This window comes from Gorilla gorilla, chromosome 1 (assembly GCF_029281585.2).
Source record: "Gorilla gorilla gorilla isolate KB3781 chromosome 1, NHGRI_mGorGor1-v2.1_pri, whole genome shotgun sequence".
Taxonomy (NCBI): domain Eukaryota; kingdom Metazoa; phylum Chordata; class Mammalia; order Primates; family Hominidae; genus Gorilla; species Gorilla gorilla.
In genome coordinates, this window is record NC_073224.2 from 165,344,700 (window position 1) to 165,364,651 (window position 19,952).

Here is a 19,952-nt window from a genome sequence, read left to right on the forward strand (position 1 = left end):
CGGCTAATTGTTTTGTATTTTTAGTAGAGACGGGGTTTCACCGTGTTAGCCAGGATGGTCTCGATCTCCTGACCCCGTGATCCACCCGCCTCGGCCTCCCAAAGTGCTCTGGGATTACAGGCGTAAGCCACCGTGCCCGGCCGAGTTTTTTTTTTTTTTTTTTTTTTTGGGGAAAAAATGTGGTACACACAGTGTTTCTAAATAACTGAAAAAATAGATTAAAATAATAATTATTTTGGGGGAGTCTTCTATGCCATTGTCCTGGTATTTGGAGAAAAAAGATGCATCAACTTCAGCTCTTATGGATTTCACAAACATGTAAAGCAGCAAATGTCTAGATTAGGGTTCTTAGAAGGCAGTCCCTAGACTAATAGCATCAGCATCACCTGAAACTTGTTAGAAATGCAAATTCTTGGTTCTTACCACAGACGTACTGAATCAGAAACAGAGGTAAAACCCAGCAATCTGTATTTTAACAAGCCCTCTAGGTGATGCTGATACACAATTAAAATTTGAAAACCACTGGTATAGCTATATCTTAGTCTATTGTAGTAAGTGCAACAATAGGAAATGTGTACATAGTAGAGAGGTGAAAATTGTTAACTTTATTATTGGCAGATGTGGAAAGGTCCAGCGAGGCTCTATTTCTTTTCTTTTCTTTTTTTTTTTTTAGGAAGTGACGTAAGAAATATTCATGAGACACAGGATTTTGAGAGAATAAGGTTTCCCAGACTTAGGGTTTAGGACGTCTGTGGGGATAGGGTGGCAGGCTTTGCAAATAACATTATAAAGACTTGGAATGATTAAAAACTATTAATTGTAAGCAGTCGTTCTAAATTTATTGGTGGGACTTTTGGGTGGATGGGGAAAACAAAGTGTTCTCAAATCCAAACAGAATTGAGTATAGCTTGGAGATGAAATAACTGCTTCATTCATGTATGTTTTAGAATATTTAAAGTCACAACTAAAAATAAAAGCATTTTAAAATGTATTAATGAGCTCACAGTAGCCTTTTATTATTAACTGCTTTATCAATAGATAGCATAGCAAGATAGAGGCATGGAATCTACAGAGATGTCTGGATTCAAACTCTAACTCCCCAACTCACTGTATGATCTTGAGTAAATTACTGAACTCTTCTAAGTCTTAATTTCTTGACCTAGAATCTAGTAATAGAAAAATTCCCACTTCACATGATTGAAAAATAACAAGATAATAAGGCATAATGCCGGCCACAGTAAGTGCTCATGTAACCTTAGGTATTATTATTTTATTACAAATCAAAGAATTTTTATAAAAACTTGGAGTATTTATTACAAATAAAAGTAATCAAATGCAATTTTATCACTAAATATTGTCCTCAAATTAAAAGATGATCTAGATCTAGCTTGTCCAATCCGTGGGCCACAGGCTGCATGCAACTTTGAATGTGGCCCTACACAAATTCGAAAACTTTCTTCAAACATTATGAGATTTATGCAAGAACTTTTTTTTTTTGTTTTTAGCTCATCAGTTATTGTTTGTGTTAGTGTATTTTATATGTGACCCAAGACAATTCTTCTTCCAGTGTGGACCAGGGAAGCCAAAAGATTGGACACCCCTGATCTAGATCATAATATTGTGTTTATCTAATAGAAAAACATGATTTAACAGATGTTAGTCCAAAGTCAGTTGCTTTCACTAATGTATTTCTATTTTAATTCCAGAGACCTTTCAGTTTATTTCCAAAAGGCATCATGGTTTCCCCTTCAGTCTCACCTTTTTCCTGAATGGGATGCAGGTGAACAGGTTAAGCTCCTGTTGTGAATACAAGCATCGAAAAGGTTCCAGGCTTGGAGGCAAACGAGGCTACTTTGGGTTTGTGTGTGTTGAGAGATCATCTCCTTGCTACAAGTATGGAAACAAATGTCCTTTGGTAGAGGGCAAGTTTTGCTACATTTTTCTTTGAATGCTTTTACTAATGCATTTCTCTTCACAATTATTAAGGAAATTCAGTATAGATGGGCCTATAATATCTAGGTTCAGGGTTGTTTATTGTAACATGGCGTGCTGAATTTGAAATTATAAGATATAAATCAGACTTACAGAGGTGTTATATAACAAAGATAAAAGCTAGTGCATTTTAAATTATTTCACTTTCTATCTCTCCTGTCTTCTCACTTTAAGAACTGTTTCTGAAGGGAAGGAGAGAGATTTTTGTTTGCTTGTTGTTTTTGTTTGTGTGTCTGTTTTTCCTCATTCATCTTAGTAACTGGTTTTAGACTGAGCCTTAAAGTGTGTGCCAAGCATCTGATTTACATGACTGGACATTTTCGGTTATGCCTTTTAGAGGTTAGGTTTGCCTGCATTACTGTCTGACCCAATTTTCATTATCTCCCTTAGTTTCAATCTTGGGCGTAACAAAATGCATGATAAAAGGTCAGTTTTGACTGTTATCAGCTTTCATATTGAACATTCTGTTTGAAATCAGGAGTCTTGCTTGTGGGCTTTCATATTTTCTAAAAGTATTGGCTAGATGCCAAGCTAGAACACAAGAGTGAATCAACTAAAGTATTTGTCTCTGTGGAAATTATTCTAATGGAGGAAAAGCTAATAACGTACCTACAAAGCAATTAATATATGTGAGATGGTCAGCATGATGAACACAAAACAGGGTAAGGGAGATACATGGAGTGAAGGGAGACAAGAGTCATGGGGAGTGTGTTATTTTATGCAGGATAGTTTGGAAGGGCCTCTCTGATAAGATGTCTTTTGAACAGAAACCAGAAAAAAAAGTTTCTTTCTTGAAATAGCTTTTGAGATAGAGGAAAAGCATATACAGAAGGCATGAAGCAGGCACGTGTTTGTTGTGTCTAAGGTAGCTTGGCCAGCACAAAAGGAATAGAACCATGAAATTGGAGATGAGGTCGCAGAGACCATGAGGCCAAGCCATGCAGAGTCCTATGGTCATTGCAAGGACTTTAACTTTTATCTGAGAAGGATGGGAAGCTTCTAAGGTGGGTTTTGAGCAATGACTTGTCATGATTTAATAGTAACTCTTATGGGAAAAATAAACAAGGGAGTGTGGGGAAAATAGCAGAAACTGCTTTAATCCAGAGAAGAGATAATGGTGGAATGAGTCAGAAGTAATTTTAAAGGTAGAGCTTACAGAATTTACTGATGAATTGGATGCAGGGAATGAGATAAAGAGCAGAGTCAAAGACGATTCAAAATTTTTGTCTTGAATAACTGGAAAGATGTCCAGTTAATTTATTGAGACTGTGGAAGAAGCAGGTTTTTGGGGTGGAACGAAGCGGTTTTGGTTGAGGACACATTGAGTCTGAGACATGTATGAGATAAACGAGTAGAAATGCTGAGTAGGCAGTTGAATATATGAATCTGGGGTGAGGTGAGAGGTCCAGGCTGGAGATGCAAATCTGAGAATGGTTTGCATATAGATGACATGTATAAGTTTGCTTAAGAATTGAACATAGAGAAGATGTCTGAGTGATGAGTGTCACTCCATTTAAAAGGTGAGGGAGGTAAACAGGAACTAGCCTAAGAAGGAAAGGCAGTGAATAGAAAGAGAACCTAGAGAGAGTAGTATCTTGGAAATAAAGAAAATGGTTAAAGAATAAGGGCATGATTAATGGAGTTGAATGTGTGGATATGTGAAGTAAAATGAAGACTGAGGATTGGACATCGATTTGGTAGTGTGTTGGTTACTGGTGATCATGGCACAAGTTATAGTGCAGCAGTTGGGGTGTAAGCTTTCTTGGAGTGGGTTTAAAAAATAGTTGGAGAAAAACAAAGGCCAGAGACTATAGAGAAGTTTTTAAAAGAGTTTTGCTATAAAGAATGGTAATTAGGTGGTAGCCAGGAGGAAGAATGTAGTGGTTCAAGGAAGCCTCTTTATTTTTTAAGATGGGAGATACTATAATATGTTTATATGCTAATACAAACAATTGAATACTTTAGAGAATAAGAAATGAAGTATGACATAAAGGGTGGAAATTTCTGGAGCTAAATGATTGGGTAGACTGGAGAAGATGAGATGTAGGACTCAAGTGGGCGTATAAGCCTTAAGAAGAGGAGGAACATTCTTGTATGGTAACGGGAGGAAAGAAAGAAGGCATACAAGATAGAGATGTGAGTTGCTATTAATAGATGTGCTGGGAACAACTGGAAGCTCTCTGCTGATTGTTTCTATTTTCTTAAACAATACATAAATTTATCAACTGAGGATAAGGCTGAGAGAAGAGGCGTTGGGTGTTTTCAGAGAGATAAGAGTGTAAAAGAATCATCCAGAGAATGGAAGATTTAATGGCCTAGGGCAAGATAGTATCAATGGCCAGCTGTACTTAGGGGCCACCTGAACTGCCTTCCTATTCCAACTCAAATATGCTGTCTCCTTATTTGAGAGCAGGTCATTTAACACAATTCTATTTAATTCCCAGAAAAGCTAATAAACATCTACAATCAGCCACGTGCAAATATATTGCATTCTTTGGGAGTTGTGGTATAAATCCAAGCTGTAAATTATTAGCCCTGAGCACTTTCTGTGGAAGTTTAATAATCAGTACCAAAATCTGACTGATGGCATTTACTCTCCTATTCAACACCCACTAGCCTCTGTACAATTATTTCTATGATTTCAACACTTGGTACCCTCTAGATTCTTTCTTCAACCTTTTCAAATAATAATATCAAAATGGTTACAATATTAAAGAATAAGGCCTATGACTCTCAACTAAAATGCACAGTTCTTATAGAAGAATGGTTTTCAATTTTTTTTGTTAACTTCATAACCATTTTTCCAATGAAATCTGTGAATGCCCAGAATAGAACAGTGCATTGTCATTGGATGTCTCCCTGTTGCAGGTCAGGTAAAAGTTGAGTCAGACTGGTTTAAATGGTACAGGGTTAGGTGAGTGAGTGCTAGAGCCTTGTTTGTTTGTCCTCTTCCTCACTAGAGACTTTTCTGGTTATTCTAGAGACCATAACACTGCAGAACTCCATGGAGAGTGGAGAACTACCCCTAAGGTTATTACCTTCTGTAACCTTGGTTTTGTTGTCACTCTCATAATGATACTTTTAGTTATGTTAAACAATGTACACTAATTCCTCCAATACATTCAAAATGAAATTAATTTTAATTTATTTTAAAAATACCAGTCCCAGAAACATTTGTGATGAGAAAAAGGAGGGCATGGTACAATAAAACAACAGAGAATTATATTTCTAAATGATTAGGAATTACCTGTTTAAGGTCCTCAGAAAACAAGAAAAGCTGAGCAGTGGTCACTTCCAAAGTGTAAGGTTCCACAACTGTACTCATCTCTCAATTATAGGAACTGTTTGAAGAGGCGTAGTAATTTTCAATTGCTAGCATGAAACATGGGAAGAATTGCCTAACCATGTAGAATGCAGACTGCTTTGAGCTTTAGTAATCATAATCAACACCTCAAATTATATTCAGAAGTCAAATAGGTAGTCAGTGACGAGGAGAGCACAGATGTTACTCACTTTATTTGTCCAATTCCCTTCAGCAGATGGGCAATAAAAAGTCTGTGCATGCAGTAGGGAGGCATCAAAGCCTTTACGCAGCCACAACATAAACTAAAAGTAACAACATATCAGAGGCTCCAAATCAATGGATTTGGTGTTGCAATTGATAAGGGAAGAACAGCTTGAACAGAAGGCAATGCTAGTAATCATATTCTGTGAAGATTCATGACACCTTTATTCCAAGGAAAGCAATATGCTAAGCACATCATCATTATAGTCAAGAAATATTTATCATGCTTAATATGGGTGACATAAGTATAATCTCATTATCTCATTTTTTACAGCCTGATATGATAGTTACTTTGAGTGCAAATCCTTCTAGCTTTATTTTATGGGGAGATATTGAAAAGTTAAGTGATATAACTCAGTTCTCATATTTGCTTGTTGGGAAAATTTATTAAGATCAATTCCTTTGCTATTTCTACGCTGCAGATGGCTGAAATTTAGTGAAATCTTCAGTTTAAGAAATTGCCATTGGATTTGTTCAGGTTGAGGCATTTTTGAGATTTTACATATTATTTCTATTCTTCTGGGACTAGCAAGTCTTGACTGCTTTCTGATCCCTTTCGCCTGCCCACTATAAATTCAGTTCTCTGGTAGTTGTGTCACATGGAGAGAGGGGGACGTGAGTAGTTCTAGAGAAAGAAGACTGAAGAGACTGATAACTACCAGAAACATTTTTCAGATCATGGATTTTATCCAGGTCTTGCCAGAAACGTCTCCAGATTGTGTTAGTGTCTGCTGAGAGAGTGTGAGTCCTTTATTTGGTGGTAAGCTCAAAGTGTAACATTTGTCTGTGTAACTAGTCATCTCTACTAGTTATATCATAACTAGGAACTGGAGGCCTACACCTGTAATAGACTAATATGGTTGTGCTTCAGTATGATGTGATGGAGCCTAGCAGTCTTGAGCCAGAATCCAGCTCCATCACCCACGTACTGGGTGACTTTGAGCTGCTAGAACCTTTTAAGCCTCAATTTTCTCATTTGTAAAGTGGTGATGATAGTTCTTAATTTATTGGTCTATGAGGTAATGAATTCCTTAAGATAATGGGTACAGAGTACCCAGAAAAGAGCTTGGCACAGAGAGAGTGCTCAATAATCTTATCATTATTATAATCATCATTTTTATTAATGTATATATTATTATCATTGGAATTCTTATTTTAATATCAACTTAAGAAATAGAAAGCTATAGAAGATAATTTATTCATATTACTTTTGTTATAATTGATTTAAAAAGTTTTAATGTCATAATGCATTCAGATTATCTGCATGGTTCACCAGATTTGACTTGGAATGACTTCATAACCTCTATAAATTACTGCCATTTTTGAGGAATAAGAACTTATTACCAGCAAAAATCACCAGAAGATTGTAGTGCAGACTTCAAAAGGCCATTCTAAAAGCAATAATGACAGTTCTATGAAAATAAGCGAACAAACTCCTGAGTTATTCACTTAAAAGATGCAGCAACATTTGACTGTATATATTTCTTTAAAAAATCATTCATATTTATTTAGAGCCAATCTTGTAAGTCTTTTGTTACTGTTGTTGTGTTGTTGAAATATAACTTATCAGACTGAAGGGCATCTTGCTTCTTCTGACCATTTTTATATCAGCTTCTCTATGTTTGTAAATCTGCATGTTCTATTATCACATAATTCTCATTTAAGGACTTGAGATATATCTTTATGTATGTAAAATTATATACCCATCTATATTTCTGTATCTATGATACATGTTACTGTTCAGGACCAAAAATATACTTGAAGACACAGATTTTAGTTTGAAACTATAGTTCTTGGTTGACGAGTTATTTTATTTTGTTTATTATTGTGGATAACATTATTAAGAATTTGTTGTTTACAAGATTTTAGTATCAAAAAAGAATAGTTTATTTTTAATTAGCTTTTTTAATTGTTTATTTTTATTAGTGTGTATTGTAATCAAAACATTTTTGTGTCTTTTTTTACTAGAATAAGAGATAAGTGCTTTCAAAAGCTTTGAGGTTCCATTGTGCTGTCTACAAGGGTTAACAAACACTTCCTGCTAATATTTTTCATAGGTGCATTATTGCAATGGGCCTTGACAAAAAAACGTCTTTGCCGAAATCTAGGAAAGAAAAGAGCACTGAGAAAGGAGAGGAACTGAAGAAGGCTGAGGGGAAAGTGAGGAAAGAGAGAGAGTATGTGATACCAAAAAGAAATGAGATCAAGGAGAACAAAACCTCTGTTTCAGCCAATTTTTCAGCTCAAGAAATAAAAACAGGGCTCAAAGAAGTGGTAACTGCTGTGGAGGAAATGAGAAGTAAAGGAAAACCAGGACCAGAAGTCTTGGAAGACGACCAGGAAAATACTTTAAAATATGGTAATCAATAACACAAGTTTCTTTTGTTGTAGCTGTGGCTGTTTCATTTGTCTTTGAAATGTGATGATCAAAATTTTCAAAAATACCCATTAAATGTTACCCAGCTGTGGACTTTAGGCAGCTCTGTTACATGTGGGGTGCCCCTGACCTCCTTCCTCTGCTGTTTTGTATGGAGTCCTGTGTCACCTACCTTAGAGGAGGGCAGACCTAACCCCAGAAAGGTTAAAGGTTCTGGCTGCAGAGATGAGGAGAGAGAATGAGTACATGTCAATGTGAGTTAGAGACTCTATTGACTTCTGCAGAGACCATTTTGACCAAATAGAATTTTACCTATTTTAAAAGTTTTTGAATGTACTGTTTTTCATGAAATTGATGAATTGCTTTGACATCAGGTAGGTACAACCTATATGATTATATGGTGATAGAGTATTCCATAACTAAAAGCAGTTGACTATAGGCTTAGTGTTGTGGAACCTATCTGTCTGCTTTTTTCTTTTGCTTTCTTCTTTTTTCTCTGTTCTCTCCTTCTTCTTCTCTCCTTCCTTCCACTGCTTCCCTGTCTCCCTCTCTCCATACACATACACCCACCCACCCACCCACTCACCCACCCACACACACACACACACACGCACATTCATATATATACATACACACATACATATGCAGGCACATCTCATTTTATTGTGCTCACTTTATTGCGCAAGCTTTGCAAATATAGCACTTTATATAAATTAAAACTTCGTGGCAACCCTGCACCAAAGTCTATCAGCATCATTTTTCCAACAGCATGTGCTCACTTCATCTCTGTTTCAAATTTTCTCAATATTTCTAACTTTTTCATTATTATGATATCTGTCATGGTGATCTGTGATCAGTGATCTGTGTTGTTACTATTGCAATTGTTTTGGGGTGCCATGAGCTGTACCATGTAAGAAAGTGAAGTTAATCAATGTTCTGACTGCTCCACTGACCAGCTGTTCTCCAGTCTCTGTCCCTCTGCTTGGTCTTCTCTGTTCCCTAACCCACAACAGTATTGAAATTAGGTTAATTAATAACCCTACATAATACACTCTAAATATTCAAGTGAAAGGAAGAGTCTCATGTTTTTCACTTTAAATAAAAAAGAAACGATTAAGCTTAGTGAGGAAGGCATATCAAAAGCCAAGATAGGCTAAAAGCTAGGCCACTTGTGCCAAGCAGTTAGCCAAGTTGTGAATGCAAAAGAAAAGTTCCTGAAGGAAGTTAAGAGTGCTACTTCAAGTGAACATGTGCATGATAAAAAAGAAATCCTTATTGCTGATATATAGAGTATTTTAGCGGTCTCGATAGAAGATCTAACTAGCCACAACATTCTCATAAGCCAAAGCCTAAGTCAGAGCAAGGCCCTAACTCTCTTCAATTCTATGAAGTCTGAGAGAGGTGAAGAAGGTGCAGGAGAAAAGTATGAAGCTAGCAGAGGTTGGTTCGTGAGGGTTAAAGAAATAAGTCATTTCCATAGCATAAAATTGCAAGGTGAAGTAGCAAGTGCTGATGTAGGAGCTGCTGAAATTTTATCCAGAAGACCTAGCGAAGATCATTTATAAATGTAGCTACAATAAACAGCAGGTCTTCAGTGTAGATGAAAAAGCCTTACATTGGAAAAAGATGCCATCTAGGACATTCATAGCTAGAAAGGAGAAGTCAACACCTGACTTCAAAGCTTCAAAGGATAGGCTGATTCTTCTTTTATGGGTTAATGCAGCTGGTGAGTTCATGATGAAGCCAATGCTCATTTAGCATTCAAAAAATCCTAGGGCCCTTAAGCCTTATGCTAAATTTTATCTGCTTCTGCTCTATAAATGAAACAAACAAAGCCTGGATGACAGCACATCTATTTACAGCATGGTTTGCGGAGTATTTTCAGCCCACTGTTGAGACCTACTGCTCAGGGAAAAAGATTTCTTTCAACATCTTACCACTCATTGACAATGTACCTGGTCACTCAAGAACTTTGATGAAGATGTGCAGTGCGATAATGTTGTTTTCACACCTGCTAACACAAAATCCATTCTGTTGTTATCCTTATGGATCAAGGAGTAATTTCAGATCTTATTCTTTAAGGAATATATTTTGTAAGGCTATAGCTGCCATATATAGTGATTCCTCTGATGGATCAGGGCAAATTCAATTGGGAACTTTCTGGAAAGGATTCACAATTCTAGATGCCATTAAGAACATTCATGATTCATGGAAGGAGGTAAAAATATCAACATGAACAGGAGTTTGAAAGAAGGTGATTTTATTCCTCACAGGTGGCTTTGAGGAGCTCAAGACTTTGGTGGAGGAAGTAATTGCAGATGTGGTAGAAATAGCAAGAGAATTAGAAGTGGGGCCTAAGATGAGATTGAATTGTTGCAATCTCATTATAAAACTTGAATAGATAAGGAGTTGCTTCTTAGGGATGAACAGAGAAAGAAGTTTCCTGAGATGAAATCTACTCTTGCTGAAGATGCTATGAACATTGTTGAAATGACAACAAAGAATTTAGAATATGTATAAAATGTATTAGTTGATAAAGGAGTGGCAGGATTTGAGAGGATTGAGCCCAATTTTAAAAGAGGTTTTACTGTGTGTAAATGCTATTAAACAGCATGGCATGCTACAGATAAATCTTGGTGAAAGGAAGAGTCAATAGATGTGGCAAACTTTATTGTTGTCTTATTTTAAGAAATTTCCATAGACACCCCAGCCATCAGCAACCACCACCCCGATCAGTCAGGAGCCATTAACATCAAGGGAATATCCTCCACCAGCAAAAAGACGATGACCAGCTAAGGCTCAGATGACTGTTAGCATCTTTTATCAATAAAGTGATTTTAGTTAAGGTGTATACATTGGGTTTTTAGATATAATGCTATTTTATACTCAATAGACAGCAGCATAGTAGAAACATAATTTTGGATGCACTGAGAAACCAAAAAATTTATGTCACTATCTTTATTGCAATGGCCTGGAACTGAACCTGCAATATCCCTGAGGTATACCTGTATATCGAATATATATATAGGTATACATTCACAGATCTAGGTATGCTTGTATATACTTACACGTGTATATAGGTATGCCTGTATATGCTTATACCTAAAGCAGTAATAACAACAATAATAAAAGTGCCAAGCACTGAGCACTGAACTAGGCACTGTGCACACACTGTCTCATTTTATCCTCACCATTCAACATGGTAGGTATTATTACTACTTCAATTTTACAGGCTGGGAAATTGAGCCTTAGATACACAAAAAGAAAGTAGCAGAATAAGAATTTGCACCCAGGTTTGTCTAATTCCAAAGCTCAATCTTTCAAACACTGTACAACCTTCTATTCTTTACAAGTTAGCCTACCCACTAAATGATTGTGGATAGTGTGTCCAAAGTATCAGAAAGGGAGAGCTGCTTTGTGTCCCTCATACTCAAGAGACAAAGCTTGGATAGGGGGCACAATAACCATGGGTTGGGGTACCTGTGGAAGGGCTGGCTTCGGGAAAGGGACAACTTCTAGGTATCTTCTTCCCCACCTCATATTTTTGCTGACCAAGTGTTTCAGAAATCCAAGAGAATAATTACAAGGCTGTTATAGCACTAGACTTCATGTTTGATTATTACTGACTAAAGTGAATCTTTTACAAAAGATTTCACTTAGAACACTTTTACCAGCTCACCATTCTTCACAATCTCTTCTAGTATTTGTCTTATCTTGGGATGAGAATTTTAATATATCTGCAGCGATAGTAATCACAGAGGTATTAACAAATAGGATGTGTTTTCATGTGTTTTAACTTTGAAGCATGGTGGTTTATGAAAGTCATGTTCAATGAAAGCTTTTCATTTTCTTTTTTTTTTCTGAAACCAACATAACTAGTGCTATGAATGATGTGCTTTATACTCATGATACCTATGATAAAGCTTTTCCTGAATTCTTTCTTCTGTGTTGGCTAGTTAATGGACTTTAAATGTCCATTTCCGTTTTTAAAAATGCAGCCACAGCCACAAGGGTTTAGCTCTCTGCATAATAGTCGCTGATGTAAGGACAGCAAGAAGTTTGAATCAAGGTCAGCAAGAGAAGGTTGTGGCTAGATTGATGTTGACCCTGTGTTGACTCACGTCCTCATTAGTGGGGATGGTAAACAACAAGCTAATTAAATTCTCTAGAAGAAGGCAAATGGGATGGGAGAACAGAAGAAATTATGTAAAAGATTTTAGAAAGCATGCCGCTGGTTTATTCGTATCAAAAACATGAGTAGATGACACAAAGGTTGTGTGCTTTGAGCTATAATGACAGTTTGGAAGGCTTGTGGTTAACAGAAAGCTAATACTTAAATGTGATGATAGCAGGGATAGAATAAAGCCAGGGCAGCCTTGACTTTCATATTTGAGAGAAAACACAAAATACGATGCTGGGACTGTTCTTGTGGTTCACTTCGTGTTCCTTCACTTTTGTGCTGTGCCTCAATTATATAACTGTAATTGTGTCCTAATTGTGGACACTTGTACTGCTCTGATTTTAATCAGGTGCCTCCACTAAAGTGTGTTGCTGTCAAAGGAGTACATATCGTGTGTGATTTCTCCTGTTCTATAATCTACTCCCTTCACTACCCAATCACAAGGACTATTACTACTAATCCATAATATTTATTATGCCCCTGATATTCATGGCACTGTGCTAAGCATGTTCCAGGGATTATTGTTCTCAATACTCACCATAGCGTTGTATTACCCATGTTACAGATGGAGAAACTGAAGCTTAAAGACAAATTGCCCACGGTCACATAGTAAGTGTTTTAACTGGGTCTTGGGCACATGAATGCCTGATTCCCAAACCTTGACATTTCACTACTATGTAACACTATGGATGGAACTGCAGCAATCCACTCATATTCTCTCTGGTCCTCTGCTTATCTTATGGTCAGTAGCAAACACCTGTAGTGTGATATATGTATGTGTATTCTGCAGCTAACCTTACCTTCCTCTTTTGGGAAGTCTTCCATGAGTCCCTAAAATGACTTTCCATCCTCCTTTCATTACATTCTGCTTACTTGACACTACTTCACATAATTAATTATATGTCCTATCTAAAAATCCGTAGCAATCCAGCCCCATTGTGTTGAAAAACATTACTGAGGATCACATATTAAAAACTACTACAAAGTGAGTACAGTATTTCTTGTGTACCTACATCTTATTTCCTCAATAAAAATTGGAGAGTCCTGCATGGCCGGGATTCTCTTATTGTAATGTCTTCTGTCTTGCAATTTTATCCTCTTAATCATAGAAGATTCTCAAAAAATAGGCTTATTGATTGATAGTTAACAGGGTCAGGTGAGGAATTATCCTATAACTTGGCCGGTAATACTTGGATCAAAATATTTACTCGTTTTTATTAGTAGTTTCTGTTTGTGTCTAGCAATATAAAGCAAATTCTTCATCTTCTTGCTTATTTTACAATTTTGGTTTACTGATATTCATATTTTGTATTTAAATGTATTAAATCTCTTTTGTGGAAACATTTTTGTGATTATCTAATTTTCTTTGTTATAGGTTTTGTTTTCACTTTTCCCCTTACATCTCCCTCATCCTCTGTATTTACAGAGCTTTCTGCATATGCACAGGGTATACATTTCTAGATTAAGTTTCTTTCACTGGGTGGACAGCTCTCAAGTAAATTACCCGAGAGGCCCCCCTCCCCCACAGAGAAGCCAGAATAGCTAATAACTAAAACACACAAAATTGAGAAACCTTTATTCTCTCGGTAATTTTTACTTTAAGGATAATTGTTTATTTGCTTAATTGGTTCTGCATGAGATCATTTTGCTCTCTATCCTTGGCATGTTGTCACTTCAAGATTTTTAGTTTTTGGTGGAAGAAAAAGGGGAACAATTAAATATGAAAGGTGAAAAATTATAGCCACGAGGGACAGCTGGAGTTTATCTGATGTGACAATTTCCTTTTCCTGCTACAGATTTATAGCACCTCTGCAGGGAATAAAGCAAGTATGTGGCTGTAACAGGAATATTCTATTTTGTATAAATTTTTATCATTGAAATGTAATTATTTCATTTATTGTAGGAATGAATAATGCATATGATTTCATTTCTGGCCTACATATAGAATCCTTCATAATGCCTTTTCTTGATGTCCATTTGTTTCTTAAAGAATGTGCTATTCACAGTGTTACTTCTCAGGGCTTTTGGACTTGATTAATTGAATTTTTCCACTTCACTATTCATTAAGTTGATATCCAAATATTTTTAACATTTTTCATATGAAATATGACCTCACTGGATCTCCAAATTAACTTTCATTATTATAATCCTGTTCTCTTCATTTTTAATTTATTTCTAATTTATTGTTTTATATCAGGTTCTTCTCTTTCCATTTTGGTTATTTTAGATGATGATGTTCATTTGTAAATGAACTTTTATTAGGTTTCAGCCTTGTCATTTGGAGCTTCATTTCTTTTGTGCTCTTGTGTATGTAACTGATTGGAATCTTTGATCATTTGCTGTTAGTTTTCCATGTTCACTAATTGAACGAAAAAGAAGAAGCAAAGAAAGGCTCAGAGAAGAGAGGATAATGGAGTCAAAGTTCTCATTAGAGAGAAATAGGTTAAATATAAGGGGTTCTATTTTCATTCTTATAGTGGAGATTTTCCTTTTTCAGAGTATGAAGAAGACTTTGAAGTAGATGAGGAGAAACAAGGTGAAAAAGCTAATGAAGAAGGACAGGCTGATGTTCAAATGAATGGAATACCACAGTCACCTTTGGATGATAAAAAAGATAATTTAGACCCTGAAAAAGAGAGTGAAACCTCATCACAGAAGGCACCAGATGCCCATGACAATGTGAAAGATGAGAATGATGGATGCTCTGAGAGTGAACTGGAAGAGGATAAACAAGGCGAGTTGTTCAGCTTATCATGTAACAGGCTGTTTACTGAGTGTGTTTACTACTTTTCTTTGTTTTCTATTTAATGAGATAATCCTCTTTTTTTTCTCTTGAATATATATTTTCTAACTTTTAAATAAGGGGTACATGTGAACGTTTGTTACACAGATAAACTTATGTCATGGGGGTTCGTCGTACATGTTATTTCATCACCCAGGTATTAAACCTAGCACATTAGTTATTTTTCCTGATCCTCTTTCTCCTCCCATGCTCCACCCTTCAATAGGCCCCAGTGTTTGTTGTTCCCCACTATGTGTCCATGTGTTCTCATCATTTAGCTCCCACTTATCACAGTATGAGGTAATTTGTTACCTTCACACTTTATTAATGCAGCTTCAAAAACCTAATGAAAGAGGGACATAAAACAAATGTCTCTGTAACTATTTTAGAATGTAAAGGAATCTTAAAAAGGACATTTATGACTATAGCCATATCCTATCAGTGTTCCAATTACACTGAAAATGTAACAAATTGTTTGGAAGGAAAAAGTTAAAAATTCCCCATTTCCACAGTTCAGTGTATCTTTCCATTACGTAAACTTACATACAAATATTTATGCAATTTTTTACAAATATGTAAGCATATAATTCATGTTACTCTTGAAATTATTTTTTTCAGTTTAACTGTGCACATATTAAGTATTCTAAGAAGTCAATGCATGTATGAATAACTTATTATTGCTAATAGCAATATGAAAGTTTATGGTATGCCAATTTATTGTTTTGTGTACTGATATTTCTGTATCTTTAGGCTAGATTTCCTTAAGTATTTGCTTATGTTTGATTTTAGTAAATCCTGGCAGATTGCTTTCCGAAAGGGTCATATAATTCACATTCCTAACAAGGATATAAGAGAAAGCCTGTTTTGTGATACACCCACTCACCTGGATTTTATTAATCTTATTTATGTTAATCTTATGGGCAAAAAAATACTAGCTTCTTGTTTTAGTTTTTATTACCCTAACTCCTGGTGGGTTGAGCATCTTTCCTTATATTCATTGTCCATTTATATTTCCTTTTCTTTGAATATTTTGCTTGCTTTACTCATTTCTCTATTGGATATTATGGCTATTGGGGGGCTCTTTATTAGGCATAGTTTATCACATGCTGTCATGCTTTCATTCAATTTTTTTTACTTCATTAATATTTTGTCATTCAGAACTTTTTGATTTTTATTACTGTATCTATTAATCTTGTTTGTTATTGCTTAACAGTTTCTTTTCTAATTAAAAAGCCTTCTCCTAATCCAAAGGTTAGGGACATATCCCCAAATTTTCATCCATTTTCATTATTTAATTTTAATTCAGATACTTAATCCCTATGAAATTTATGAGTTTTTTTAAACAACTTGAGGTAAAGATTCTTTTCAATGCAAGACCATAAAATCCATGTAATAAATAGTACTAAATTTCACTTTTAGCAAAAGTTGAATCAATGATTTTTCACACATACCTCAGCATTTCAGAAATATAAGAAAGTATAATTTTAATAATAGGTAAGATGGGAGAAAGAGAGAAAGCTACATATAAGAAAATGTATGGAAAACAGCAGTAGGTAGACTTTCATGGTAAAAGAAAGAGAAATAAAAAAGTCCTAAGTTAGAAAAGAAAATGCAAGAGGAGTAGAGAATATTGGAGAGGATCGAAACACCAGTGGCAGAGTACAGCATAAGTAAGTAATGTTCTCACTAGATGTTAGAGTTTGGAAACTCAACAGATGTTCAGAGGATAGATACAAGAGATGAGACAAAATGTCTGACTCTTTTTTGGTTCCACGTGAATTTTAAAATAGGTTTTTCTAGTTCTGTGAACAATCTCAATGTTAGATTTAGGTTTACTTTTAAGTCTTTAATACATCTTGAGTTGATTTTTGTATATGGTGTAAGGAAGGGGTTTAGTTTCAATCCTCTGCATATTGACATAGCTGATTTCTCAAAAGATATTTTTTAAATATTAAGCAGCTACTTGAATGCTAACACCAATAATACTAAGATGTTTCGGTTAGTGCCATGATATCTAGCTACATTTATACTTTACAGTTATTGGAATTTTCAATGGGAAAAATGTATAATTAGCAACATTGTATAGATACATAATATATAACATTTTAAATAGATATGCAATGAAAACTATAAGAACATATAGCTGGTTCACAAATATTGGGAAATTTAAGAGCCAAAATTAAATTGGCTAGCTATTTTCTTTTGTTGTTTCATTAATGATGTTATTAAGCTATGCTTTTAAAGGGCTCTTTTGCGTGCTTGGTGTTTTAAAACAGTGTCATTCTGAAATCAAATCTCATTGCTGATTATGGTTTTTTTTACTCCATCATCAGACTTTCTTATTTTCCATTCCTTTATTTTGATAACTTGCCTTTGTGTTATTCAAGGCATAAACATGTCTTTTAGTATGTGGAGTATCAGCATTAGAGATTTTATCCAGCGAACAAGTAGCATGTATTAAAAATGATAATGACATGATGGATTCCTTGGAATACTCTGTTGAAAAGCCAGACAGCATTTCATTTCCAAAAGTGTGAGAGGCATATGTGACCACTGAATCCCAGACACCAGTACATCCTTTTTATTGACATGATTAAGAATCTTGCTGTTAGTATTTGGATGTGTTTCATTTGAACCTGCCTGCACCTGTTCCCAGAGGGCAAACTATTGCCCAGGCTGTCACTCTTGTGACAAGTCAGCCTCATTTGAACTGCCAGCTAACAATTGTGTCGGCCTGCCTTGATGAATACACTGTGCTGAGCAGCCCATGAGTGATAGAGTGCTACTGGCTACAAGCTGACTAAGAGAGGACCCTGGTTTAGGAATGATGTGTGAGACTTCCTATCATTTAAAAAGAACGACAGCTTCCTTTTCTCTGCATTTGTGTTGGCAACCCCAGGCACTAATTCACCAGTTGAAAATATATTGTCATAGATGAATGTTATAAGGTTGAGGGGAAAAGTATCATGTCACTGAGAATATACTTTTATGGACAGTTTGGATGATAGTGTCCATGAGTAAGAGGTCAACGGGTACAAAGTTACAGTTAGACAGGAAGAATAAGTTCTAGTGTTTTACTACACAGTAGGGTGACTATAGCGAATAACAGTGTAATATATATTTCAAAATAGCTAGAAGAGAAGATTTTGAATATTGTCGCCACAAAGAAATGATGAATGCTTAAAGTGATGCATATGTAATTACCCCAATTTGATCATTATACTATGTGTACATGCACTGAAACATCACATTGTGTCTCATAAATATATACAATAATTATTTGTCAATTATAAATTTAAAAATTAGTAATGAAAAAAAGACTAACTAGCTCCTTTTGAGAAAGATTAGACAGATTGAGATTGAAGTAGAGATAAAGAGACAGAGAAGAGACTTCTCCCAGAATATGAAAAAAAGAAAGTAAGACTTGAAGTCATTTTTTCTAGTAAGAAAGATGATTTCATTCATGCTATTTTTCAGTCTGTTGAAGAAGTAAATCTTATAAACTTTCGAAGTCCCAGAATCACAGTAATATTCTACTTAATTGATTCATGATTTTAAGAATCTCACCCTTAATCTTTTGGCTTCAATATGGGTTTGAAAATAAGTATAGGGGGTGTAGGCTTCTCCTGTGTTGAAATTCTATGTGCTGTGAGACGCACCCTTGGACTTCAGTGTAATGTATCTGCTTCTTGGATCAGAGAAGATTATGGGAATGTTATAGATGGCTTCTGACCAAAGACTATAATATGTGTGATTTTTTGCATGGTCAATCAAACTTAAATGTTTCTTAATGGTAATAATTCCCCAATCCATAGTCACTTTTCAATTGTTGAAGTAGGAAGGCATAACTTCAGGTGAATACTTAAATGTAGAACCATCCTTTAATTCACACAAAAATACTTTTCTATGAAGTGTTTCTCTACAGCTTGAATCTGCCTTGTAGAAAACAAAGGCATTACATAGACACTCAGTGAACTCTTGTGAATGAAGGGCTGATTGAATAGATCAATAGATGAATGAAAATAATGTATACAGCACAATGTGACACATGATTTGATTGTATTATAAATATTTTAACAGTTTATTTTAATGTTTAGAAAGTGAAATTAAAGGTAAATATGGAGAACATTTTATTTTATTCTCCTCCTGCTATATCTGCATTTACCTGTGAATATGTATTCTTACATATACTTGTCTCCCTGATGATTTGAGACATTTCATCTGATAATAATAACTATCAGTATGTGGGTATATGTTCCCTCTTAAGACTAAAAACCAGTTACTGTTCATAGTTGGAATTTGATAATTTATACTTTTATTTTCATTAAGCACAGATTCATCCTACAATATTTATTGAGTATAAAGCACTTGTCTAATTAGCTATTACTGTACATGAAGATATTGATTGAACTGACATATAATATAAACAGATTTTCATGAACTTGTAAGTTTCATTAAGACAGAACTATTTATACAACTAATAGTAGGATATATAAATTCATGTGTCATGGCTAATTTGAAGAAATTAAGAGCAGCATATATGCAGATTTTGCTGTGAACTCTTGGACTAAGGAATAGGAAGGAGAGAATTGGATGGTATTAGAGTTGAAAAGCATATTGGATCCACTGGGTTGGGATCCACGGTTATGTCACTGAGATCATTTAAATTTTTAACTTAATTTACTCATTTTAGTTTGTGAACTTAAACTGCAGTTTCTGTAGGTGCTTCCAGCTAATAAACCAAAAACAAAGTAGTTAAAATCAGGACACTAATTAAGGAAATGGTAAATTTAAACTGTGGTAAAATTATGCTCCTTGCTAGCAGGTGAGAAAATGATTGAAAACTAAGGTCAGGTCTGGTCATTGGTTTAAAACAGACAATTTGGCTACTGATTGCAATAAGAGTATGGCAATAGTTTCTGAGAGAGTTATCCGCAGTCACTGTTAGAGTGAACCAATACCTTTATGAACATGTACAGTGGATCTATTGCCCTCATGTGAAAGGAGGTGGATAATTAGTCAATCTCTGTTTTGAGTGTATATTATAGGTAGAAGC

General features: G+C 35.2%; 1 protein-coding gene and 1 long non-coding RNA gene across 5 annotated transcripts in view; one reads left to right on the forward strand and one right to left on the reverse strand.

Moving 5' to 3' along the window:
- Nucleotides 1-19,952, forward strand: part of ERICH3 (glutamate rich 3) — a 105,735-nt gene that overhangs the window by 59,281 nt on the left and 26,502 nt on the right. For 2 of the 3 annotated variants that reach the window (XM_004025985.5, XM_055366610.2), the window contains 3 exons: nt 1,707-1,893; nt 7,615-7,916; nt 14,612-14,848. In XM_004025985.5, coding sequence (XP_004026034.5) covers nt 1,707-1,893; nt 7,615-7,916; nt 14,612-14,848 — 726 coding nt within the window. The remainder of the gene's footprint in view (nt 1-1,706; nt 1,894-7,614; nt 7,917-14,611; nt 14,849-19,952) is intronic. The other variant, XM_055366566.2, reaches the window with a different exon arrangement.
- Nucleotides 1-19,952, reverse strand: part of LOC109024797 (uncharacterized) — a 31,988-nt gene that overhangs the window by 7,200 nt on the left and 4,836 nt on the right. Inside the window, exon 1 of one of the 2 annotated variants that reach the window (XR_008672841.2) lies at nt 1,759-1,888. The exons of the other annotated variant lie outside the window; for it this stretch is intronic. This is a non-coding gene — a long non-coding RNA (uncharacterized lncRNA). Of the gene's footprint in view, nt 1-1,758; nt 1,889-19,952 lie in introns of those variants that run through there. 2 annotated transcript variants of the gene reach the window in all.